The sequence below is a fragment of the Hydra vulgaris genome, chromosome 04, assembly GCF_038396675.1.
Source record: "Hydra vulgaris chromosome 04, alternate assembly HydraT2T_AEP".
Lineage (NCBI taxonomy): Eukaryota > Metazoa > Cnidaria > Hydrozoa > Anthoathecata > Hydridae > Hydra > Hydra vulgaris.
Genome location: NC_088923.1, coordinates 24,263,341 through 24,289,659, shown reverse-complemented (window position 1 = coordinate 24,289,659; position 26,319 = coordinate 24,263,341). Strand labels below are relative to the sequence as shown.

At 28.5% G+C, this 26,319-nt stretch overlaps 2 protein-coding genes and 1 long non-coding RNA gene across 5 annotated transcripts; all 3 read left to right on the top strand.

The window, feature by feature from the left end:
• Window positions 1-1,528: 1,528 nt before the first annotated feature.
• LOC136079679 (uncharacterized) lies at window positions 1,529-5,753 on the top strand. 2 transcript variants are annotated; one of them, XM_065795858.1, is made up of 8 exons: window positions 1,529-1,741; window positions 2,363-2,520; window positions 2,758-2,854; window positions 2,978-3,087; window positions 4,330-4,531; window positions 4,641-4,797; window positions 5,101-5,225; window positions 5,339-5,753. In XM_065795858.1, exons 2-8 carry the CDS (start codon window positions 2,393-2,395, stop codon window positions 5,651-5,653), a joined length of 1,134 nt encoding a protein of 377 aa, XP_065651930.1. In that variant the 5' UTR covers window positions 1,529-1,741; window positions 2,363-2,392; the 3' UTR covers window positions 5,654-5,753. The 2 variants fall into 2 exon arrangements, with proteins under 2 accessions (XP_065651930.1, XP_065651929.1); XM_065795857.1 differs by lacking the exon at window positions 1,529-1,741 and adding an exon at window positions 1,851-2,209.
• A 6,153-nt stretch (window positions 5,754-11,906) lies between these two features.
• Window positions 11,907-14,007, top strand: LOC136079678 (uncharacterized). Its single transcript, XR_010638125.1, has 2 exons — window positions 11,907-12,037; window positions 13,878-14,007. It is a non-coding gene; the product is annotated as an uncharacterized LOC136079678 (long non-coding RNA).
• A 1,513-nt stretch (window positions 14,008-15,520) lies between these two features.
• LOC136079677 (uncharacterized) lies at window positions 15,521-24,733 on the top strand. Of its 2 annotated transcripts, XR_010638124.1 has the most exons (6): window positions 22,011-22,316; window positions 22,404-22,533; window positions 23,117-23,215; window positions 23,863-24,007; window positions 24,308-24,361; window positions 24,447-24,733. XR_010638124.1 is itself a non-coding variant. In XM_065795856.1 (5 exons), exon 1 carries the CDS (start codon window positions 20,180-20,182, stop codon window positions 21,137-21,139), a length of 960 nt encoding a protein of 319 aa, XP_065651928.1. In that variant the 5' UTR covers window positions 15,521-20,179; the 3' UTR covers window positions 21,140-21,947; window positions 22,259-22,316; window positions 22,404-22,533; window positions 23,117-23,215; window positions 23,863-24,007. The 2 variants fall into 2 exon arrangements, 1 of the variants encoding a protein (XP_065651928.1); XM_065795856.1 differs by lacking the exons at window positions 24,308-24,361; window positions 24,447-24,733 and adding an exon at window positions 15,521-21,947 and having other exon boundaries at window positions 22,259-22,316.
• Window positions 24,734-26,319: the final 1,586 nt, after the last annotated feature.

Here is a 26,319-nt window from a genome sequence, read left to right as displayed (position 1 = left end):
GCCAACTTTATCATTATTAGTGTGCTCTGTGCAATTTTATAATTAGTTCAGCAACTAAGCCACGTTTAACATTGTCAATTTGACAAGGGTCTCATAGTTTTAATTTAAAATTCTCACACTATCCGCAATAATCAAATTATGGCTGCCCAAATGATAAACTGAATTTTTCATTAAAGTACCTCTAATAAGAACTACATTTTACTTAATCTTTCACCTCAGGACGGTCCATTTGAAACAACTATACATCCAAATATTGCTTTATCCTAGCACCATAATGTATCATGCACTTCAAATTTTGAAAAGTGTTCATTGATCAGCACACTTAAATTGCCATCAATTTCATTTCCACCACAATTTTGCCTCTTGTATTGAAAGGTTTTTGACTCCGCAGTAGTAGGCTGCATAAGCTTGTAACTCGGTCTCGAGAAACACCATGTATTTGTAAAAAACAATCTTTCAAACTGGATAAAATGTACTTTTGATTTTTATGTTGTACCAATTGTTTTTCTTTTTGTTTGTGGGGTTTGAACATAAAGCAGTATTATCTAGGTTTTTACTTTTTTCTACATTTTACTGCCCTAGCTTCTATTAATGTTTTGTAAATGTAAATTTTCTTAATTTTTAGTTTACTTGTAGAACCATCTATACTCAAATATGAAAACAAAACAATCCATACAAAAAATTTATTGCAGAAAGCCGCCATGTGATTTCACTTGACGGGTTTCTGCAATTTACGAAAATTTAAGACAAAATACAATCAACTAAAAGGCTTGATAGTTCACATGTTTCTGCATAAGACAGTGGAACCAAAGTTGACCATTTAATATCTATTGTAATATTGTTTATTGAAAAAATGTTACTTGACAGTTGCATGGTCCAGGGTCAGTAAAATGTTTCTTTTTAAAATCATATTGATTACAATACATTTTTTTTTATTTTCAGTTAGATCTAACTTTATTAAACATCTAAATGCTTATAAACTCTGTTACACATAATGCGTTAAGTTAGTTTGTGAAATAATGAAGGTTCGATTATATCAAAAGCAGAATTCATTTTTTCTAACATTAACATTAATTTGAACATTTGACATGTAACAGAACGCAACCAACCAAAAGGAACCAACTACATAAATCTAGTTAGAGATAATGACATAATTTAAAAAAACTTGAAATTCATATAAAGTCAACATTTTAAAACAGTATAACAACATATAAGCAGTGGATATTGCAGTTTGTTCCTTTTTGATATTGAATCTTTCTGTTAATGTCATTCATTTAATTTATAACTGCAATTTTTTTTTCTTCAGACTAATAAAAGCTACGTACACGCTTAAAAATAGTGTGGACAAAAAACACGACACTTAGTGTAGCGTCTTCTTGGCTACACAAATTGTGGACTTCAAGGCTACACTTGTGCGCTTTAAAGGCACACTTGTAATTATGAAATAAAACTTGATTTCAGGCGTAAAAAAAGCCACACATTATGTTGCACTTTCTTGGATTCTCATATTGAACTATTCGGAAAAGAGGTTAGAATCATGTTTTTAGCGACATGTTTTTTTTCATGAGCCTTTTAGAATTTTACTGAAAATTTAAGTGTAACTTTTAATGTTGCATGTTAATTTTAAACACATACATAGTTAACTTTTTCATAAAGAAATATTTAATTTGTAATACTTTAGCAATATCGTATTAAATATGTCAAGCGAGGAAAAGATCGATTTTCAGTTGTCAAAAGTTAGGTAAGACCTTCGGTAATGTACCATATTAGTTAGTTTAACTTATGTGACTTTATTTAATTAGACTAATATTATTGTTTTATACAATTAATGTTGTTATATGTTATAATTTTTATAACTTGATAATAATGTTGTTAACTTAACTAAAATAATTGTGTTAACATAACTGGTAATCTGTAAAGTTAACATAATTTAAATAATGTCGTTAACATAAATGTAAATAACATTGTTAAATAATGTTGTTAACGTTGAACTTTAAAAAAAAAGTCAAATAACACACAAAAAAGGAAAGTGTGAATGAAGTGACATAAGAGATAATGAACTGATGAGATAATAAATGAATGAGATTACACAGCATTTAACGAACAAAAAGATGATATAAAATAAAAAGAGAAAAGTATTGAAATACCAATAAATGCTACAATGAAGATCATAGCAGAGCAACCACAACAAGCTACTACTTTAATTTCCGTAACTCTATTTTACTTTGTTAAAAAATTTATGTAGATAATGTTAAATATAATATATATTATATAAAAACAAATTATATATATATATATATATATATATATATATATATATATATATATATATATATATATATATATATATCAAATAATGTAGGGCTGGCCTATTGAAGCAATACTTAATAAAATGACCATGACAAAGATAAAAGGAGCAGAATTAGTTGATAAGCTAAAAAGAATGGAGGAAATAAACAATAAAGAAAGAATTTTTTTAATTAAGATTCTCGGCAGATATCTTATGAGCAATTGCAAAGTGTAAGTTTCAGTTTGTTTTTTTGTTGTTTTTTTTTCTGGATATTTTTAGAATTCCAAATACTTTTTTGAACTGTGTTTTTTAGGATATCTAAAATATTCCTTACATACAAATTTAAGTATATATTCTTGTTATATATGACATCACCCAAACAAAAAATAAAAGCATTTCCAAAGACTATTTTTAAAAAACTATGATCTGAATTTTTTTATAGTATTACTGTATACTATATACTTTAGGAATGACAGACCATCTAAAGAAGAAAAACTGCAACTGTGTCAAACACTTATCACTGCTTTCCCTATACTTCGTGACAATGCAACATCATCTGGTTTTGTAAGTTGAAATTTTTTTGTCATTTTTAAATAAAATATTATTTTATATCATCACTTACTCAACCAAATGTTTTGCAAAATCAACAAACATATTAGAATAATATGTTTTTATTTGATTCCATAGGAACATTTTTATGATGCTAAAGCACATACAGGTTTTTTGGAAATGTTCATTAGACAAAGAAGATCCCGTTGCGACAATATAGAAACATTGTGGAGTCATTCAAAGAAAAAGTATTTTTTTATAAAAAAAAGCAATTTTTATATATTTCAATTACTACTTGTACGCCTATACTTTTTTATTTATTTTGTCAGTTGATAAAAATGTTGAATTGATTAAAGTTTTTATAAAATTCAAAGCAATATTGCAATTCTAAAAGTATTGACTTATTTCAGTGAGTTAGTGAATATAATAGTAGTTACAAAATAAATTAATTCATTAATAATAAAATAGGGTGACAAGAATAGTGTCGAAAAATGAACTTCAGAATAGTGTCCAATATATTAAAAAAGCCTAATGTTGCACAAAAAAAAGGAATAGTGTCGCAAATGAATTTATTGAATAGTGTCGAGAGAAAAAAAAGAAATGGTGTTGCAAATGAATTTAATGAATAGTGTCGAAAACAAAACAAAAGGGAATAGTGTGGCGATAGTGTTGCAAATAGTTAATTTCAGCAAGTGCTTACTCGTTTTGCTTATGGTTATAGCATACGGCTTTTACAGGAAAAAAAGAAAAAACAAAGAATATTTAAAGAAAAGATTGCTACCAAACTACAAACCTCAGTCTTGTAGCGGCACCACTTCGCGGCAGCAGGCTATTAGATAGTTGGTGTGTGTACTGAAGTCCCCGGCAGCAGGCTATTTCAGTATGACATCAAACATATTATCTAAACACACATTTATAGTTATTATAATTTTTTTATTTTTGTTTTAGTGTCGCAAACAAATTTAATGAATTGTTTAACACAATTCATTAAATTTGTTCGCGACACTATTCCTTTTTTTGTTTTCAAAACACTATTCATTAAACTCATTTGCAACACTATACCTTTTTTTGCTTTCGACACTATTCATTAAACTCCTTTGGCAACATTATTCCTTTTTTTATTTTCAAAACTATTCATTAAATTTATTTGTGAGATTATTCCTTATTCTGTTATTCGACAATCAATAATGCAACAATTTGCGACACTATTCCTTTTTTATATTTTCGACAAACAAATTTACGACAGAAAAACTTTGCGACAATCAAAATTTTGCAACATTGTTCCTGTCACCCATGAAATAGTTTACTATTATACATCATTTTTGTATATTATAAATAATAAAAAATGTTTATTAATTATATATACTTCATTTGTTAAAATTTTTTAATATTGTTATTATTTACCAAATAACTTTTATTAATTAAATTATTCTATTTATGCATAAAGCAAAAGTTTTTTTTTTATATATAATCAATGTACTTTCTGTCAGAGATGATGTTCTATTAAATTCGTCAGAGAAAGTTGAACAAACGTTGCGAGAACTTCAACCAACAACTTCAAACAAAGAGAGTTTACTAAAAATGATGGCTGATACAAGAGTGGTAAGAAGAGCATGGATTCAGGAAACAAGCAACTTATCAATAACCTCAATTATAAGACGGTTTCCAAGATTCATTGATATGAATGATGCTGTGAGTGTTATTTTTAACTTTTTGCAGTTCATTTGTAAATCTTGTTTACTTTATAAATTAAGCTAGATTAGTTATTAAGAATAATTTTTATTTTTTTTGCATTTCATAGATTATACAAGAGTTTCATTCCATTGAAGAGGCATCAAGTAATATTACATTGCATGATAGCTTTAACACGTGCAAACAAAACATTTTGTTACTAGCAAGAGATTTGTCAATGACAAATATGTTCAAAAATACTTTATCAGAAGACGAATATAATGAAGGTATATATATATATATATGTCTACTACTCTAAGTGGGGAGAATGAATCAATAAGAACTTCATAGTTTAAATGCGAATTTTTACAGCATAATTTTCAATCTGCATAAGTACTAAGCTGCTGCAACATGACTCTGTGTCAATCTGCAAAAGTGTGGAGTTTCCTTTTCTCTTCCTGTTTCATTTATTATTTCCTAGTTTAATATGCCCATCTAATCCAAAAGAAGCTTTTTTTAAAATCTGTCTACCTATAAAAATTTATAAGTATATACGAGTTGTTCCCTGAATTATTTATATTTTTATTTAGAAGATACAACTTTGCTTGCCTTTAAGGCGCTCCCTTTTCTTCTGAAAGCACCTCCAAAGAAGGGCAAGAAGCATCCGAGAATGGATCCTGATGCAATTCTGGCTTTATTTTATAGAGAAATGGATGTAGGTTTTTTCTATACATTATTTTTTTAATTAAATTTGGTTTATAATCAAAAAGTATTAATTTTTTGAGCTTTGTATTTTCTGCATTTTTAAAATTTTACTTATACATTTAGGTGCACCTCAGTCTTGAAAGCTCCCTTGAGTTATTGAAGAAAGAGAAAGTTTTTCAACCAATTTTATTAAAGTGTTGCGGCAGTCTATTTATTAAAGTCGATAACACAGCTATACGGTTGGAAGCCATACCGAGTATGAGTTTTGCTTTTGAGTTGCTGCTAGCCTCTTATTATGTATTTAATGTCAATTTTCCTCATGAACTTATTTGTGTTTTTCTGTGGATTTCTGGGAAGCTTGCTTGGAATAAGCAGCAAAGGAATTATTGTCAATTCTTTTTTAAAGAAAGTATTACCAATAGTTTAACATTAAATTAAACAATGTTTTTTTAAAGTATTTTTAACACTTTCTCGTTTATTTTTGTTATATTGTCAGCCGAGAACCAAGGGGCCGTATGTCTAACTTTTGTGTTTCCAAGAAAATAAATTTTTAAATTTTAATTCGCAAAGACTTTCTGCCAGAAAGTTAGACTAATTATTTAAATATTTCCTAAAATTTTATTTTTGTGATATATTTATGGAACACACACTCCTAAATATTTATTGATAATAGACAAAAAAAACATAAAATGTTGACATACGGCTTCTTGGTTCTTCTCTGACGGCGATATCTATTTTTCAAAGTTTAAACTTCGCTTTTGCATATAAAGCTTTTACAACTTCTTCTTACATTAATATTCACTGTATTGAGTTTGAGTTTGAACTGAGTTTTTTTTAAAAGAAATACTATATCTCGGAATTAAAATAAAATTTATATTTTAGTTTTTATTATCTTATTGTGATATTATTCCGTTTTTCTTGTAAGCCAAATTGATGTACACTTGTAATTTAGTATGACTTTTTTTTCAATATAAGTAACTTAATTTATTTGAATTATTTAATTGCGCCCGGTTATATTCATACTACGTGAAGACTTGAATGGACGGAATAAATCACGCATAAATATACTTTTTAAAAAAATCAAATTATTTATAACGCCTAGAAAAACACAGATTAGTGTATAATCTATAGTGTTGCATTTAGCGCAACACTAATGTTGAGGTTTTTTATATCAGTTTTGTCGCGCATAAAGAGCGTAAATATATAGCCATTGATTAAATGCAACAATTGTCGCAAAAATTTCTACTAAAGTGTCGCATTAAAGGCCACAAAGTGTGGCTTTCAAGTCTACATTTTATGTGGCCTTACAAATGCAACACTGAGTGTGGCTTTTAAAGCCACATAGTGTTGGTGTAGCCGGCGTCGACACTCAATGTTGTATTCTACGCGACATAATGTAGCCTACGGCTCAACACTATTTTTAAGCGTGTAGTTCACTTTTGTTTTAATTAGGCTCGTTCATAATTATATCAGTCGTTGTAACATATGAATCAAACCTTTTTTGACTAAACAGAATTTATTTGGAAGAAGTCCAAGACGCTCAAAACCAAACATAACAGGCAGTATAAGGAATAATTTGCAAAATAAACATCATAAATAAACACAATTAAGGTTTTATTAAACAAGCTTCTAATTTTTTCGATCCGGCTGAAGCAAGTTTGTTAATGAATTTTAATGGAACTTTTTTTCTAATAAAAGACTGAGGACTATAATACTAAAAAATCGGATAATTTTTATTAAAATTGTAAAATTTTTTACTAAAATTGTATTCTTACTTTAATCATGGCAATCTATGCTTAGAAGTTAAACTTTAATTCCCGAAATTTGAACATTTTTATAATCTATTTCACAAATTACACCAATTCTAAGTTCTTGCGGAACTTAGAATTGGTGTAAGTTGCGCAAAACGTTTACAATAAATCAAACGTTTTAGCATTTGATTTATATCAATAATGAGAATAAAAACGAAAACACAAATACGTAAATTTTGGGAAATTTTTCCACCAAAGTTTTCTATTTCTATCCATTCCATTATAAAATATAGAAATGAGTTTAAATTTAAGAAATCAAATAATGAAAATGTTAAAAAACCTTCTCATATATATACAAATGAATCCCGTTAACTCGGAGTTTGAGGGGATATATATTATTTGTCCAACTTAGCGATTGTCCGAATTAAGCAAAGCCCTCGTTAAGTCGGACTTTTTGATGTGTGAATGTTTCACTTATTGAGATTTCGAGACTCATCGAATGTTCTTCGATATATAAATATTATGTAGATATATAAAGAACAGTATAATCTAATGTAAAGTATATATTTTTGTATATATAATATATACTAAAAACAAAAAAAGTCCGAAATTAATGTTTGTTTCAGTGATTCGCACACTTCTTTTCCCAACAGCTTTAAAGCATTCAAAGCTACTCTTCCAATTTCACCACTCTGAGTTAACACCGTAAAATTAGCAAGGGTATCAATTGCTTTACGAACTTCTCCAGTAGTTGGCTTTGTCACTGTTTCATCCGACATTTATTTTCCTTCTTCTTCTTGCATTTCTTCCTCAACTACCTCAATAATATCTTAAACAATATCTCTATCTGTCATCGCTCCTCCCATAACCGAAACGTCATCATCAATTGTTAATATATCTTCGTAAGTAAAATCATCCGAAACAAGATCCTCATCACGCTGACATAACTGATCAATTGAATTTTTTAATGTAGGGATGTATTCTTTATCTTTGTCTGGTACTCCTACTCCTTTCTTAAATCCTTCTTTGAGGAAACAGTTAATAATAGTGGTTTCTGAAATTTCGTTACATGAATGAACAAGCATTTTCAGAGCATCAAGTATGGAGATTGAAGGCATTTGTTTTCCGTTACCAATAGTATTTATGATCTTGTTAATTAAATTAGTTTGGTGCCTTACACTTCAGTGAACGAATGAAACTTTCTGTCGTTTTCTCTAACCCACTCCTCAAATGGTTCAGAGGTCATCCAGCTTTTTTCTTTGCGCACGGTAACGGCATGAAGTAACGGCAACGGCACACGGTAACGACATGAAGTAACGGCAATGGCACACGGTAACAACATGAAGTGCTTCTAATTCCTTTAAAGCAGCGGGGTTTGTTTAATTTCCCAATAACAAACACTGGAAGTTTTTCTGCACACATGTTAGCTGCAGCAAGCCCAGTTAGTCGTATTTTTTTATTTTGTTCTTTTCTTAAATATTCAATAAATTTATATCATATGATAGTTAAAATAAAAATCGTTATACAATAAAAAAATATAACAAAATATACAGGTATAAAAATAAAAACAAAAAAAAAAGAACGCGGAGTCTCGCAGAAGACGTTCAGGACTTGTCATAGAGAGCCGATCGTTAATATTAAGTACATTAAATTAACATGAAGTATAAAATACAAAAACAATGTCGTAGTAATAATTAGCGAGAACATAATTTCGTAAGAATATATAAATAAAGTTGGTATAAAGAAATTCTTGATACTTTTATATATAAATACAAAAATATTAAAAAAAAAACCGTTTTCATAAACACATAAGATATGGATGAGATAAACGATTATATATTACCTTATGTAATAAGCTTCATATTCACTTTCAGAAGAATTTAAGAATATAAAAATGTCTTCAAAAGATAAAATAATTTCTTTTAGTTTTTTCTTGAATGAAAGATAATTCCATTCATGGGAAAAATAAAAATTTTTCAAGGCTATTTTGTTCCAGAGAAAAGCTCCTCGAAATGAAATACATGACTTTCCAAAATTTGTTAGAAAAAATTGTTGCCGAATTAGATAATAATTTTTTAAGTTATATTTATTTTTATGTTTTAAGCTATATAGATTATAAAAGAAACAGGAGATGCGTTGGTTTCACAGTTGTACATAAAACAAAGTATATTAAAAATATTCAGCTGATAAATATTAAGAATTTCCATTTAAAATAATAATGGTTTGGCATGAGCAAATTGATCTTTATAATTGACAAGACGAGCAACATGCTTCTGCTGACGATAAAAAGGTAGCAGTTTAGATTTATTGGTATTACCCGAGGCAATAATTTATATGGCAATAGATTAGAGAGAAATATAATTGCGTTCAACTGCGTTTATTTAAAACATTTCTAGCTTTCTACATTACTCCTATACTTCGAGAAAGTTTGTTGCACATCAAATAAATGTTATACTTCCAACTAAGGTTTTCATCAATATTGATTCCTAAAAAGTTAGTAGTTAGTTCTCTTTTTATTTGAATTTAGGCAATAAAAAGTAAGGGAATGACAGGTGGCAGTAGCTTTTTATTTAAGTTTGATGAAAAAGTATTTTGCAATTCTTGTCTCCACTACATTTCTCACCTTTCAAATCCATACTTTTTTTTTCAAACCGAACTCATCTGCATTGAATATATCATGCGAGTTATAACGAGACAATATTGTTGACAAAGTTGTTCCCTCTAAGGAGCGGTCATTTTATTAGTATTCTTGACTTTCACCTATGAAAAATAAGAAAAGCAACTTTAAAATCAGCATAAATTTTATTAGCTATGGTTTAGGACTTTATTTGCTTTTTATGCAGTGCGTGGTAATAAGCCAAAACGTGGTAATGACTTTAAACAAATTAAAACAAAAGAATTGGATTGATAATCTATTTGTTTATGGGCAATGGAATAGAAATGAGAGTTCCATGCTTATCATTATTTTTTAGACAAATGACTGAAAAAAATGTAAATATCACTGAAAAAGTAATTGATAAAATACCTGATATTGTTTTAAACAATATCAGAAATTTTATCATTTTTTTTTTCGACCTCTGAATATATCGTGTTTTTTTCTTTTGACCATCCAGATAATGTTTGCTTTGGAATGCCATATTTCTTTGATATATATGATTTTTTGTCGAGTTCATTTAGTATTTTGTATTTTTCTGTTATAGTTCTACTTGATAGCTTTCTTTAGCGACCTTCAACATTTTTAGTAAATAAAACTTGATTGAAGTATAACCGAACCGAAGATATCAGTGAGAATATGTAGTTCGTTACGTTACGTTTGACGCAAAAGTAATTAATTTTCGAACGTTCTAAGTTTTGAATTTTAATTGATATTTTTGAATTTTTAACAGTTATTAACAAATAGAACTTTATCGAAGCTTAACTGATTCGAAAGATCTCCATGAAAATGTTTAGCTAAGTTTAATTATATTTGATGCAGAAATATATGAATTTCGAGCGTTAAAAGTTTGGGATTTTTAATGAAGTATTGGAAGTTTTTTTATTATAAGCACTTATATGCAATTCAAAATAAAAGTCCTAGTTAAGTGAAGTTTTTTGCCTAAGGAACCTTAAAAAACAGTACAAGTTAGCGAATGGTCCGACTTAACCAGGGTACGACTTAAGCGGATGATTTTACAGTAAGTTGATAGAGAATGTGAAAAGGAATTGAAATTCCGTCCGAGTTAGAAAAGTCCGACTTACCAGTGTCCGAGTTAATTCAAATGTATTTTTTTACTGTAATTAATTTCATTTTATATCTACATTATATATTTTATTTCCCGCCTACACCGAAATATAACACAGAATTACAATAAAATAAAAAAAAGTTAAAAAAAAAAAAATTAGTTAATTGCGTGTGTTTTTTGAGTCTATCCAAAGTTAAGGAATTAAATTTTATAATTTAAGCTAAAAGTTTACTAATACGTTTTGATGTAGCATCAAACATAAAAGAATTTTGAATGTTTGAAGAGTGAATCATAAAATTGTACATATTGGAAGTGTGTACAGTTTATGATTCACACTTTAATAGTTTAAGTAAAGATGATGCTCCATTGTTAATGCACAGAGTTGCATGTGAAAATGATTGTGATCTTTTCTTAAAAGGAACTGCAACAGCTTTGTGTAGCAGTATCAAGCTAAGTTTAATTATATAAAAAGATGATGACATGAGGTTAGGTACGTAGAATTCCGTGTTTTACGGAACCGATTTTTGTGCCAAAATTCTGTTCCACGTTTTTTAAAGTCCGTTCAAAGTAAGTGTGGTAACAACGTGTTTTCTAGTCTTTTTTTTTAGAATTTAATATCACTTTAGATATGTTTTAAAAATTGAAATAATTATACTTTCTGTTAGTGTTTGCTGTTTTTGAATCTACTTACATTTATATAAAGTTAATGAGTATCAAAATTTTTGATGTCGATCGTTTGTTAAATTCCTATCGAAGGAAGGTAGTGCGTACTATTAAAACTATTTGCGTTTGTTTTTATATCTATTTTCTATATTCTTGCCAAATTTTATTGCATTATTTGGATGCCCACATTCATTACTACAATGCACAAAAAAGGTACATAATTTCGGCAATTTTACGCCTCGTATGGTAGAGGGGGTCTATCGGAAACTTCATATTAATAATATTATTAACTTAATATTATTGTCCATACTTTAATCAGTTTACTTTCAAATTTAATTTAAATTTTAAGTTAAATTTAAAAATTTTCGATTAAAAGGCTTAATTTATACTTCAGGTTCTAAAGTGTAATTTTAATCTAATTACAATATATTTGTAGTGTACTTTAATATTGTTTACAAAAATTTAGTAAATTCATATTTGTCAAAATATAACTTTACAATAAATACTTAATTACTCATTAGATAAAGTTTTAAAGTACATTTAAGGTAAGATTACATAGATAAAATTTGTTTAATGCAACAATGAAATGATATTTAGAATTAATATTATAATGCCTAAAGAAATGACAAAAAGAAAAAACAAAATTGGCAAAAAAAGTAAGATTTCTGAAAGAGATAAGAGAATAGGTGAATTTTATTGTGTTTCTTGGTTCTTTGTTTATTTAATTTTAGCATTTAGCTATTGTGTTTTATTTGTGTGTGTGTGTGTATATATATATATATATATATATATATATATATATATATATATATATATATATATATACACATATATATATATGTATATCTATATATATATATATATATATATATATATACAAATAAAACACAATAGCTATATCTTTATGTATGTATATATATATATATATATATATATATATATATATATATATATATATATATATATATATATATATATATATATATATATATATATGCATATATATATATATATATATGTATATATATATATATATACAAATAAAACACAAAAAAAATTACAGTTGGTTGCTGATATTGTATCAGGTGAGTTAATGTTTTCGTAATTCAAATTAATCGCTGTATGTGAGCATATTAATTGTATGTTAGCAAAGTATGAATGCAAGACATAAATTGGTTAAATATTGCTAATCTGGGTCATATCAATTTCATATTTTGAGCATTCCGAATTTTCAACAAGCGGAGCATCCAAAATTAATGTACCTCGAGTAGTGGAACCTGCAAAATAAATATATATCAATTAGTAGAACTTGCAAAATAAATGTACAGCGAGTAGTGGAACCTGCAAAATAAATATATATCAATTAGTAGAACTTGCAAAATAAATGTACAGCGAGTAGTGGAACTTGCAAAATAAATGTATAGCGAGTAGTGGAATTTGCAAAATAAATGTATAGCGAGTAGTGGAACTTGCAAAATAAATGTACAGCGAGTAGTGGAACTTGCAAAATAAATGTACAGCGAGTAGTGGAACTTGCAAAATAAATGTACAGCGAGTAGTGGAACTTGCGAAATAAATGTACAGCGAGTAGTGGAATTTGCAAAATAAATGTACAGCGAGTTGTGGAACTTGCAAAATAAATGTACAGCGAGTAGTGGAACTTGCAAAATAAATGTACAGCGAGTAGTGGAACTTGCAAAATAAATGTACAGCGAGTAGTGGAACTTGCAAAATAAATGTACAGCGAGTAGAGGAACTTGCAAAATAAATGTACAGCGAGTAGTGGAACCTGCAAAATAAATATATATCAATTAGTAGAACTTGCAAAATAAATGTACAGCGAGTAGTGGAACTTGCAAAATAAATGTACAGCGAGTAGTGGAACTTGCAAAATAAATGTATAACGAGTAGTGGAACTTGCAAAAAAAATGTACAGCGAGTAGTGGAATTTGCAAAATAAATGTATAGCGAGTAGTGGAACTTGCAAAATAAATGTACAGCGAGTAGTGGAACTTGCAAAATAAATGTACAGCGAGTAGTGGAACTTGCAAAATAAATGTATAGCGAGTAGTGGAACTTGCAAAATAAATGTACAGCGAGTAGTGGAACTTGCAAAATAAATGTACAGCGAGTAGTGGAACTTGAAAATAAATGTACAGCAAGTAGTGGAACTTGCAAAATAAATGTACAGCGAGTAGTGGAACTTGCAAAATAAATGTACAGCGAGTAGTAGAACTCACAATTTTTTTGATAGACGGCTCTGGCTTACGTTCATGTCGTGTCTATTGTTAACAATAATTTATATTTAGTTTCATTATTGGAATTTAATATATTATTCATTAAGTAAAAGCCAAGACTCAAATTAATTCAAATATTATTTTAAAACAAAAAAATATGAAAACACCAACTTGTAAGGTGGTAATGTGTATTGTGTTTTGTATTTCAATATATTATTTAAAGTCATTGCTTTTTTTTTTTTTTTTTTTTTTAACAAAATTTTAAATAAAGTATTTTATGTTTTTTTAGGTTGGAGGGGGTGTGGACACACCCCCTTCCCCCGAATCAATGAGTGTGCAGCTTTGTTTGTTGTAATGTTGTAAATTATAAATTTTATTGTGATGATTTTAAAAAAGCCTTTTTAATAAGAATCAAAATATTTATAATGAATCGTTTTTAATAATAGGGTGTGTTAAATCATTACCCCACATATACCCTAACTCAAAAAATGAACCTCTCCTATTTGGTGGTAGTCTACATGGAAATTATAGCAATTTATTGCATATGAAAATTAATAAATTCATTGAAAAATTGATCTTTTATGAATAAAAATTTCATTTTTTGCTGGTAAAAGTGGCGTTTGGTTACCCCTCTAGCCCCTTGGATACGCCCGGTGACTATGGACCTATATAAATTTGTAGGTTACTATTACATCTATCTTTTGATACCAAGTTATAAACATTTGGATAAGAATTGACAAAGTTATTAAACTTTTAGTGCTTAAAAACATTTTTTTGACCACACTTTCTTCAACAAATCCATATATCCAAAAATCGGTACTGAAAACGACATAACTTTTTATGGAATTGTTCGATTTTGATAATTTTTTCACTTTTACAATATTGAATCGAAGCTCTTTCTAATGATATATAACAACCAAGAATTTATCTAATTTAAAATTTTCATGGCACGTACCTCATTGAGGTAGAATTACTTGAAATGTATTGAGAATGGTAAATTTCCTTTTTTTACTGTGTTATACTGTCATAAAAGGTGTGTCTTTAGTACTATCATTGTTGTGAATGTATCCTTTTATTTCTGCTGTTTTTGTTTTTATGACTTATTTGAATATCTAAATTCAATCAATATACATAAATACGTTTTTTTTTGTTTTTTATTGTTGGCTTGTTTATGTACCTTATGTTTTAGTTAATTTTAAAAAAGTTCATTACTTATTTTATTTTTGTCATATAGATGTCTAAAGTTATACGATTGGCTAATTTAGGTCAACTATTGCTTGTTCTTTACTTTGTTACTGGCATGGTGATTTTTTTTAGTTGTTTTTTTCTTACTGTCATCAGTTATTCAATTAGGGTTATCGATATAAGGATATAGTTAATAGGTACAGATATTAAAGTCAGTCCTTTATTTACATACATTTGTTGAAGTTGCAGTTAACTATAGCTGCTATTACAACTACACCAAAAGTAGTATTTAAAAATATGGCTATGTAATTTTTAATTATAATGAGATATTTGATCAATTTATTTATTGAATATTGTGAAAGTATAGACTATTCTGGCATGTTCATACCATGGCTTTTTTAACATTTTTAACATTTATATGATATAAAATTCAAATCCTTCTGGCACACATAGTTCATTATGTAAATCAATTTATTGACATATTGATCAATGGATTTATGAAGTACTCTTCTGCCTCAAAAGCAGGTATTTTTATTTTAATTTTTTTTTATTCATTGCAATTTTATGATACTATTTATGTTATATTATGTTTCTAATCTATATAGACTTGTAATTCCATGTGGAAAAATTAAATTTCTTCCGAAAATACCCAAGTTTCAAACAAATTAAATTTTTTCAAAAGGACTTAGAAACCATGTTTTTTTTTTTTGCTATTTGTATTTTGTACAGATAATTTGATCTTATTTTCAAGATAAAGTTTTGGTGTAGCATGAAGTGTGTCGTTTCTTTGATGTCGTTTGTATTTAAAACATTCACAAAGTAAGAGGTAGTAAACTAAGTTTAAATCACATTTTACTATTATTGTGCTATGCATACATTATAACCGCTAAAATTGTTGAACAATACCCGTCTAGGTTGTTATTCAACGGTAGTACAGTAGTGGTGTAGTGGTAGAGCACTTGCCTCATAATCGAGAGGTGCCGAGTTTGATCACCACCACGTCCTTGGCAGTACCGCGCTCAACTTGTTTCTCCGCGTATCGGTCATGTTCGTCATGGTTTGTGTTTCGAAGTTATAGAGTTGAGAGAGGGTTGTAACAACAACTAAAGTAGCCTCCTCCACTGTAGTGGCTTTTTCGGTCTTGAGGAGGTAAATTAACACACACAAAAAAAGCAAGACACGAATTAACAAATTCTCTTCTTTCCTTTATTCTGCGATAACATCAGAATACTTTCCTTACTATTTATCTGCGTAGAATCAAGTAACAATTACAAATTTTACAATTGTCAGGTTTAAGAGTTAAAGATAAATAATTTAATGTGAAACATTTTGCTAATATGCACAGTTAAATTATTTAGGAATACAATAAACTTCCTTGTGAGATGACTATTTTACTTGATATCATTAATACAGGTGAACGACCTAAAAAAAAGCTTTTTCTTAAAAATATGTTTCTTGTCATACTATAAAGATATAAATTACGACTAGAATATACGTTGTGAGTTAAATATTATTAAAGTAGTAAATAATCACTATTAAAATGCCGTAAAATAAAAACAATTCGCATGACGAAGTAAATGCTTTTAGTTCGGTGAACGTATGTTTTTTTTATAACTTGTTCGTCTGGGTTAACAAAAAATGCCTTGGTTGTTCCATTAGTCTACTTATTTAACGATCTACTTAATTAACTGTGAAATGGGATTAGGTCTAAAGTTAAAGTGAGGAGGATTAGCACATTGAAGTGTTGTATTAATTTGAAATATGTTCATTATTTAAATGTGGAGGGTTAATACATTTTTGTGAACCCTATAATCTTTTTTTTTTGGAGTAAGTCTCTGCAGTTGTAAACTGGAAATAGGCTCCTAAATTAAAAGTTTACTAATTTTTATTTTCAATAGTTTTTGCTTTTATTAACTTTTTGTTCAGAGTAAGTATTTGTACTTTTAAATGGTTATATTTATTTAAAATATATTCATAAGCTAAAATTTGAATAATTTTTTTACTAAACATTTTACTTTTAATAGCATTTTTGTTTTTGTTGTAAACTGGCCTATTTAAAATATCTTTTTGTTTTTTAATCATCTGAATTTGATTTTCAGGGAAAGGAGATAGGGAGGGGTAGTCAAATCTTGACTTAATTGAATGTTGAATTAATTTTTTAGTCTTTGGAAGTTTGACAAATTGTTGACAAGGGGAAGGGGAGGTAAAAATCGCCCAAAGTTGTCGGTGTAATTAATGGATAGCCACATATACTACAAATTAAAAAAAAATAATAATAAATTCATTAAAAAAATAAAACTTTAAAGAGTTATTCTATCTAATGAAGCAGAACAGAATAAAGATTGCAAAAAGTCGAAAATGCACTTCCATTAACTACTGTTAAATATCAGAAAACAGTTCGCCGTAAATATTAAAAAAGTGTTTGTATGTCATGTTTTTTTGAAATAAAATAAGTCAGTTCTTGATTTACTCGTTTTGCTATGACTGATTAGAACAGGTTACAATATTAAATTATGATGCTCATTTCAACTAATGATGCGTTCATTTAAAAATTTTTTTAAATCTTGACAAGCAATTGCGGTTTAATCAGATTTTTAAAACAACAATGAATCTTGGATCTGGGTTTTTTTATTTTGCCAGAAACCTTTTTTTTAATGTTACGTTATATAGTTTTCACAAATACGAAACTTGCCCATAATTATTTTGTATCAAACATAATCTTAAAGGTTATTTCTTTTTCAAAAACAACTTCTTCAAAACTTTTTTTCAATATATATATTTCAGAAAATTATCCATGAGGGTAAACTATAAATAAAGTAACATCGGATAAATCATTCAAAGGTTTATAATCACATTGCACCGCATGCAAAAGTTACCAAAATAGTAAAATTTGCCAGGCACAACTACAACTAGAAACTCGCCAGGGAGTCCAAAAAGAATCCTTAACACTAACATGCACATGTACGAAACAGAGTGTCAGAAACACTATTACATTGCTTGGAACAGCTAATAGCAACATCACAACCAATATCGGCGATATGTTGTCATTTTTAAATAACTATTTTCAATAGATTTTTGTTTTGGAGCCCGAAAGTCCAACGCCAGTTTTTAAAAGTCGTACTGAAGCAAGTTGTGTCATCAACCCAGTAAGATTTTTTATCGATATAATACAAAAGTGCATTTTCCACCTTGATGAAAGAAAGTCAACCGGCTACAATGGCTTTCATCCACGGTTCCTTAGTAAATGTTCAGCTACCTTTGTAAAACCTCTTTCGCTTATCTACAAGTGCTCGTTCGCGACTGGTGTAGTTTCCGATTCGTGGAGAAAATCGAATGTAGTGCCTATTTTCCAAAGGGGAAATAAACTAAATGCAACAAACTACCGGTCTATCTGACAAAAGTAAAATTTTTAATAGTAATTTAAATTCTCGCATCTCGAACTTGTCAGTTTTTTTATCCCGCAAAACTTTCAAATAGTAAAGCCAGATACATTTTGAGAGGGCATAACCAAGAACGTCAGCTTGTACGAAATAGTGAAGAACGACAAAATGAACTTTATAAACTTTTGGTATTCGAACTAAGTAAATTTCTAATAAGTTGTTTAATCCAAACTTTTGTAAGTAAATACTTAGGTTTTGTTTTTATTTTTGTTATTTAGGTGCCCCGAGGCACCCCCTCTTGTCAGAGCACCACAGAAGTGCATTTTCGAAGTGCAACTTGGAAGTTACGCCTCCTTATCACCGTGACGTGTGTATATAGGGGAGAGCTGCCGAAATTGGAACAGCTCCTTAATTGGAACACTTAACTTTATTTAGAAACTGGAACTTATTCTACTTTCATGAATATTTTTTCTTGTAGAGAAAATAATTTTCTTTATTTTTTGAAACTTCTAGTATTTAAACATAAAAACTGCACGTATGTGAATAAAATTACTTTTTTTTAAAAAAAAAAATTTTTGCGATCTAATTTTATCGTTGCATTTAAACGATTACAGAAGCTTAACGATATTGAGTTTGATGATAATTTTTTTTAAATTTTAAATTTTAAGGGTTTCAAGTCTATGTGATATTAAGAGCTTATATCGTAAGTTGTTACTTGTATGTAAATATTTTGCTACAACACCATGGTCCTATGTTGCCCAGAATGGAACTTCAAAAGTTGCCGTAATTGAAACGATGTCATCTCATAACACGCTACTTGACGTCCGAATTATCAGAAAATTTCATTAGTCCGACTGTATAATATTTTTTAAAGCGAATTTCTTTTAGAGACATAGTATTATTGTTAGACATTTGTTGCTTTTCTGGAATTGGTATTTAGTCTTGCTTTAAAGTATGAAATGATTTTTCACAAAATTTTTTTCATAGTCTAAAGTCTAGTCATAGTCTAAGGATATAAAGTTGATTGTAAACATCGTATACTTTAATTAACAAATCATTTTATCTTTTAGTAAAAAATAAAATGTAAAAGTTTTACAAAAGTTATACATTTCTATTTAAGGTATAAACTTGTAAGACACCATAAAGTATATACCCAGCATAAGTTTTTTACTGTATATAGAAGTTAATATATAAAGTTGCAAACTTTATATAGTTTCTATAGATTTTGATTTATATAGTTAATGATTAACTAAACAAAAATAATGAAAAATAATGATTATATAATGAGTATATAATTAACTTAATCATATATGAATAACAAATAAATATATGAAAAAATAAGCCTGTATCAAGATTATAAAACTCTCCTTATGTATCTTCATAGTAATTTGCTTTTATTTTAGATGCAAACACCACGAAAATATGGAAAATGGAAAGTAGAAAACTTGAAAAAGGCTGTTGAAGCAATAAAACATGGAGAAATCAGCTTAAATGAAGCCGCTTATGAATTTTGTATTCCAAAGCAACTCAAGTCAACTTCCAAGTCAAGGCATATAAATGAAAAAAACAAAGTTGCTGTTGCAAATGTGAAATTTCATGGTCGACTTACCACCTTACCTAATGAAATTGAAACAGAACTAGCTGATCACTGTTTATTATTAGAATCAATGTACTTTGGATTAAGGATTGATGATCTTCGTCGTCTAGCATTTGATATTGCGGAAGCTAACAACATCACACATAATTTTAACAAACAAACACGAATGGCAGGAAAAAAGTGGTATTATGCATTTATGCAAAGGCACCCACAACTGTTGCTTCGTGGGCCTGAATCAACATCAATTGCACGTGCACAAGGTTTTAATAAAGAGCGAGTGCAATCTTTCTTTAATTTACTTTCAAAGTTATACATGGAAGAAAAGTTAACTCCAGACAGACTTTATAATATGGATGAAACTAGTTTATCAACAGTACAAGATGGTCAGATAAAAATTATTAGTGCAAGGGCAAAAAACAAGTTGGAATTATGACTAGTAGTGAACGAGGAAATTCAGTAACAGCTGTAGTTTGTGTATCTGCAGCAGGATTTTATGTTCCACCAATGTTAATATATAAACGCAAAAGAATGAAGCCAGAAATAACAAATGGTGCACCTCCAGGAACTGTATTTAGTACTCAAGAGAAAGGATGGATGTCAAATGAAGGTTTTTTAGATTGGCTCAATCATTTCATTAAAGTTGTTAAACCTTTAAAACAATCGAAAGTTTTGTTGATACTTGATGGTCATGTTACACATTCAAAAAATTTGGCAGCGATATATCTAGCACGAAATGCTGGAGTGTGTATGGTATCACTACCTCCCCATACTACACACAGACTGCAACCATTAGACGTTGCGTTCTTTGGACCACTTGGTACATACTATGATGAAGCTATGCGAAAATGGATGCGGTCACATATATCACAACCAGTAACAACTTGGCAAGTTGCAGAATTATTTGGTGACGCATATAGTCAGGCAGCATCATTGAGAATTGCTATGAAAGGATTTCAGGCTAGTGGGTTGTGGCCTTTGGACATAAATGTATTCACTGATTCTGATTTTACAGCCTCTTCATTTACTGATGTTGGTCCTTCAATCAATCTTCAGTCATCTGAAAGTATAGATGGGATGACAAAACTATCTACAGATAAATCAAGTGAAAAAAAATTAAAATGTCATGTTTCAGTTTCAACTTTGTCTCTTTTGCCAGTGGTTTCACTTGAAGTAAAAAACAAAAAAAGAAGATCACGAACAACTCAGGCGGCTGATCTTACAAGCTCCCCATATAGGCGTGCTCTAGAAATTACACCAAGAAATCAAAAGCACACACTAAATCAAATAGCTTCCAAACAAATTAAAAAATCTACAAAAAAAAAAGCTCACACTAAATCCAATAACTGCCAAACTATTGCAAAAACCACAGGAAAGCAAAGTAGCACTTGACTCAATCACCATGGACCAAATGAAATTGAGCACATCAAATAAAATCACCATCGCCACCACAGCACACCACATATCACCACTACCATCCCAGCCAGTGAGTGTGGTATTAACACACTATGACAGTCGATTTGCTTGATTGCTGCTCATCCAGCAATCAAGACCTGCTTTAAAACTGTTAACTGATTGTGCTTTAACCAATTCGCTTGGCAAGCTATTTCACAAATTAGCCGATCTATTAAATAAAAAGTTTTCATGACAGGCTTGCTTAGTGATTTCTTCGACATATTTAAAGCTGTGACCTCTCGTTTGAGTTTGTTGAATACTAATTTTTTTGATTGTTTCCAAATCGTTAAAACCGTTGAAGAATTTAAAAAGTTGAATCATATCTCCTCGTTGCCTCCTTTTTGTCAAGGTAGTCAAGTCAAGAGCATTTAAATGATACTAATAGTTGATTATTTTAAGTGATGGTATTAATCGAGTTGCACGATGTTGGACTCTTTCTGATAACTCAATTTCTCCCTTTCGAATCGGTGACCAAACTTGTACTGCAAACTCTAACAGTGGCCGCACAAAAGAAACATAAAGTATTCTCAGCAGTCTAATATCTAAGCAAACGATGCATTTTCTAATCCGACCCAACATTTGGTTGGCTTTGCCTACGCATTTTATAACATGATTTTTCCATTTCAGATTGCTTGAGAAGATTACTCCAAGATCACTTTCAGATTCTGTTATGTTTAACTTTTGATCATTGATATAAAGAGATGATTTTTTGTTATTCCGGCCAAAGTGTTACTTGTTAAAAAAGGTTAATACTTGATTATTTCATTTTTTTATATTATTTAAATAATATATGATTAATATATATATTTGAATTGTATTTAAGAAATTATTATTGTATATATTATATGACTTTTATTACTATTGTTATTATGTACAATATAAAACAGGGTATTAACGCGGATTTGTTCAATGTTTTCCCCACATAAAGTTGATTATGATGCTATTGTATTTGAAACTGCATTATACTTATCTTTCAATGTTGACAACCTTCCAATATGTAAAGCAAGTTTCTCTCAAATATAGCATTGCTTTTTTAAAAATTGCTTCATGATTTAGATCAAAGAAATAGCAACACCAGAAAATCTTGTTGCCAAAACAGTTGGCGACTCACCATGTAAGACTTGTGTATATAAAATATGTGATTTAAGATAATTATTTAATAATCATATTATTATTTAAGTTTTCATTTGTTTCTTTTTAGCTAAATTTGGTGTCGCTAGCTATTATTGGAGAAAATATCGACTTATTCATTAGATAAAGTTTGATGCATGCTCTTACCCAGTTTCCTTCTTCACGTTTCAATCATGTATATTTTAGGTGACCTCGTCCAGGTTACAATTTTACTTGATTGAAGCATGAAAGTTACGTTGCCAAAATATTTTGTATTTTGGAACTTTTTTTATTCCCAATAAAAACCTATGATTAGAAACTTGGAAAGATATTCTTTATTTTATTTACTATTTTTTTATAGTTTAGTTTCAGGGATTATTTTTTTGGGGATATTCACGAAATACCGGATATTTTTCTGAAATTTATCTTTTTCTAAATATCCGAAAAGTTTTCCATACATGCAAGTTAAAGTATATATTATTGTCATCAACTTGGCTGAGTGCAAAATTAGGGGGAAAATATTCTGAATTTTTTCAGGATATTTTCCGCAAACAATTTTTCAAATTTTTTAAATATAATGATTATATGAAATATGTAGTTTATATATTCATTATTGTAATTACTTTTTATTATACTTTTATAATAATATAATTATTTTGCATTGTAGTTTTATAATAATAAAAAAAGTATCAGGGTATAAGATATCTTATAACATTGCAATGCATTTTTGACAAAAATAAAATGTCACATAATATTTTATCTAAACATATTATATTATTTTATATATAAGTTTTATCAATTTAGGTTTAATAAATATATTACAAAGCTTAGTTCAAAATTGTATAACGTTATGGCAGATAATTCTCATATTGCAACATGCAAAAGATCAAACCCTAATACAAGGTATACTTTTTTTCTACCCTATTATATAATATTTTAGACTGTCAAATTTGTCGATGTAATTAATTTAATAATAAATAAGTTATTATAACTTTTTTAATATTAAATTTATTAAACTACATGGCAAATGATAAGTTCTGTATAAAATATTATTGACTAGGAAGATCCAATGGTATTGTTATGTTATTGCCTAGGAATATCATTCTGTCGTAAGACACAATAACCTTTTAACTTTTAAAGTTTGAGAAAATTCACTTTTCTCTCTCTTCGTCTTCTTTTGTGATCGCACCCTGTAGCAAGAATTTAATTTAGTTCATATCTTGTTGGAGAATGCAACTTGATTCTGAGTTGAATTTTCAGCACTCTGTATTTATTGGTGACTTAATTTGACAATACTTTACTATACATACTTTTAGTTTTATACTTAATATATTATATATAATTAGGGGTAGATGAGGCTCCTTAGCCGTGGTGAATGTTTCCACAGCAAAAGGAGCCTCAAGGTGAAAATCTCACCATGGGTAGGAAAATCATGATATAAAATCCCCACTATAATGTTGTGTGGTTGTGGTAACTATTACATTTTTAAAAATTGTTATATTTTTTCTGTGTGCATTCTAAAATTACATTTAATGTTCAAAACTTTGTAGATAACTCATTTAAAGCAACTTCGTGGGCTGTCACTTTTGCATCTAGTGAGTTAATGTATGAACAAGTTAATGCAGAAACAAGTGCAAATATAAGAAGATGGAAAACAAAGAAAACAAATTATTTAATCAGATGTTATCACATAAGGTGAGTACAGGTCTTTTTCTAATCACGCGCATCAGTTATTAACTTTATATATAGATATATATTTATCTATAGACAGATATTAGATATAGATATATAGATAAACAATATTTTTTTAGACTTGTATTTTTTATTTTGTACTTCTTTTTTTTATTTATCTGTCGACTTTTTTGTTATGCCTTTTGTTATTAAATCCCTATTTATTTTTTAGCAATAAGAGTATAAAATTAGAAGACAAGTGACTTTTTTTATTTTTCTACATTGTATGTAGTATTGTTTTCTTAAAATTTTTTAATGATTTAGATAAAAGAAAACAACTAGAAAATCTTGTTGCCAAAATGATTGGCAACTTACCAAGTAAGATTTGTTTTAAAAGTTTGTGATTTAAGATAATTATTAAATAATCATATTATTATTTAAGATTTTATTCGTTTCTTTTCAGATAAATCTGATTCATTAGTTAAAGTTTGATGCGTACTCTTATAGGAGAAAATATCGACTGATTCGTTAGATTATGTTTGAAGCGTGCTTTTATGGGAGAATATATCGACTGATTCGTTAGATTAAGTTTGAAGTGCGCTCTTTGTGGATCGAAGCGTGCTCTTCGTAAGTTGCAGATCTATGACTTTGTGCTTATTACTTATTGGATATAAGAAGGATATTTTAACAAAAGTGCAGCTTTTATTACAAATTCAAAATGTTTATGTCAAGAACTAATATACTGATTAATAAAAGCATGTAATTTAATACGTATTAAATATTTCCTCGACGATGAGTTTTTTTTCTTTACACGAATCCAAACACTTCGTTTTTATAAAGCATAATTATTACTTAAATATTACGTGCCAAAATTAACGTAAAAAGCACGTCTTTTAGACAGTTCATGGGGACCAAAAAGTTACCTAAATATCACGTGCCAAAAGTAACGTGAAAAACACGTCCATAAATCACGTGAATTAATCATTTCATGGGGACCAAAAAGTCACCTAAATGTCACGTGTCAAAATAACGTGAAATTCACGTTTTTGTCACGTCGCTGTGCCATGGGATATATCATTTGGTTTATAACGAGGCTTTTGGTGAAATTGTTTTGATTAGAGTCTGGGAACAAAAATCCCTTAAACATTAGGTATGGCACGTCTTACTGTGACTAAAAATGTTTTTTTCAAAAAAAAAAAAATTTTTAAAGAAACTTTTTTTTCAAAGTTGCTTTAATAAAAAGATTATTAAATAAAATTTTGGGTTTTAACTTTACCCAACCCTAACATTTTAGATCTTTGCCTAAAACATCATTTAAATATCAACCTTTAATGCTGACAAAGAATTTGTAGGAAATTAAAGTAACGTTTAGTTTCTTTTCTCGTTTAACGTTTAGGAAAGTAAAGTAAAGTAGCGTTTAGACGGTGTAAGCCCACATTTTTTTTAAATATAATATTTTTTACTTTTTTCTAGGAAAAGAATTTCTAGCGTACGGAAAAACAAATAAAAGCGATGTAAAACAAAAAATTTAAAATCAAAATATCGCGTCAAAAATATCTTAAAAGATGTATTATTGTCGAGTTAAAAAAATAAATTTTATTAAATTAAAATGTTATGTATAAAAAAATTCACTTGCAAAACATCAATAAAGCCAAAATTAAATTATTTTTGTTGTTGTTGAAAATTCGTGTGTTTAATGAAAAGTTTCTCAAATTCTCTTGTTAGTCAATCATTCCCTATTATATTAAAACTCTGATCACCGCCTCTGTATACTTAAAAAAATTGTTAATTAGTTTATTGTTAAGAATACAAAGAAATCTGTTTTAACACACAGATGTTTATTTAAAATTTTTACAGACTCACTTTGTTATTTGTGTTACAATGCAAGTTACAGGTACCAAAGGTGTTTGAAATACCGGCTAAATTTTATCAAAGTACATTCCATGTTATGTTTAAGTAAAATCATAAAATATTTCCTGTAACTCTCAAATTCGCTAATAGTTACTATTTGTAAATTTAAGAGTTATAAGGATATTTTTAGGATTTGTATAGGATTGTTATAAGACAAGTTTTAATTTTAGTAATAGAGTTGAAGTAATAATCAATGATTGTTATTCCAACTATTATTTCAAAATTATATTTCAAAAATACATAAATGATTGAATCATTACTACTGCACTAATGTTTGTTAATAGTAATAAAAAAGTTTGATTGTTTATGAAATTATTTTAAATATTTTTTTAAAACGATTCTTATTTTGTTACTTATTCTTCCAAAAACAATAACTTTTGCTACCGTATAACATTCAAATTTATATGCAGCTTGAGTGTGACATT

What these genes read in the sequence shown, in the direction of transcription:
- LOC136079679 (XM_065795857.1), top strand. Translation starts at nt 2,162, where the DNA reads ATGAAGATCATAGCAGAGCAACCACAACAAGCTACTACTTTAATTTCC. An exon ending in ATGCAACATCATCTGGTTTT is followed by an intron (nt 2,855 to 2,977) that starts GTAAGTTGAAAT and finishes TTGATTCCATAG; the next exon opens with GAACATTTTTATGATGCTAA. An exon ending in TCATTGATATGAATGATGCT is followed by an intron (nt 4,532 to 4,640) that starts GTGAGTGTTATT and finishes TGCATTTCATAG; the next exon opens with ATTATACAAGAGTTTCATTC.
- LOC136079677 (XM_065795856.1), top strand. Translation starts at nt 20,180, where the DNA reads ATGACTAGTAGTGAACGAGGAAATTCAGTAACAGCTGTAGTTTGTGTA.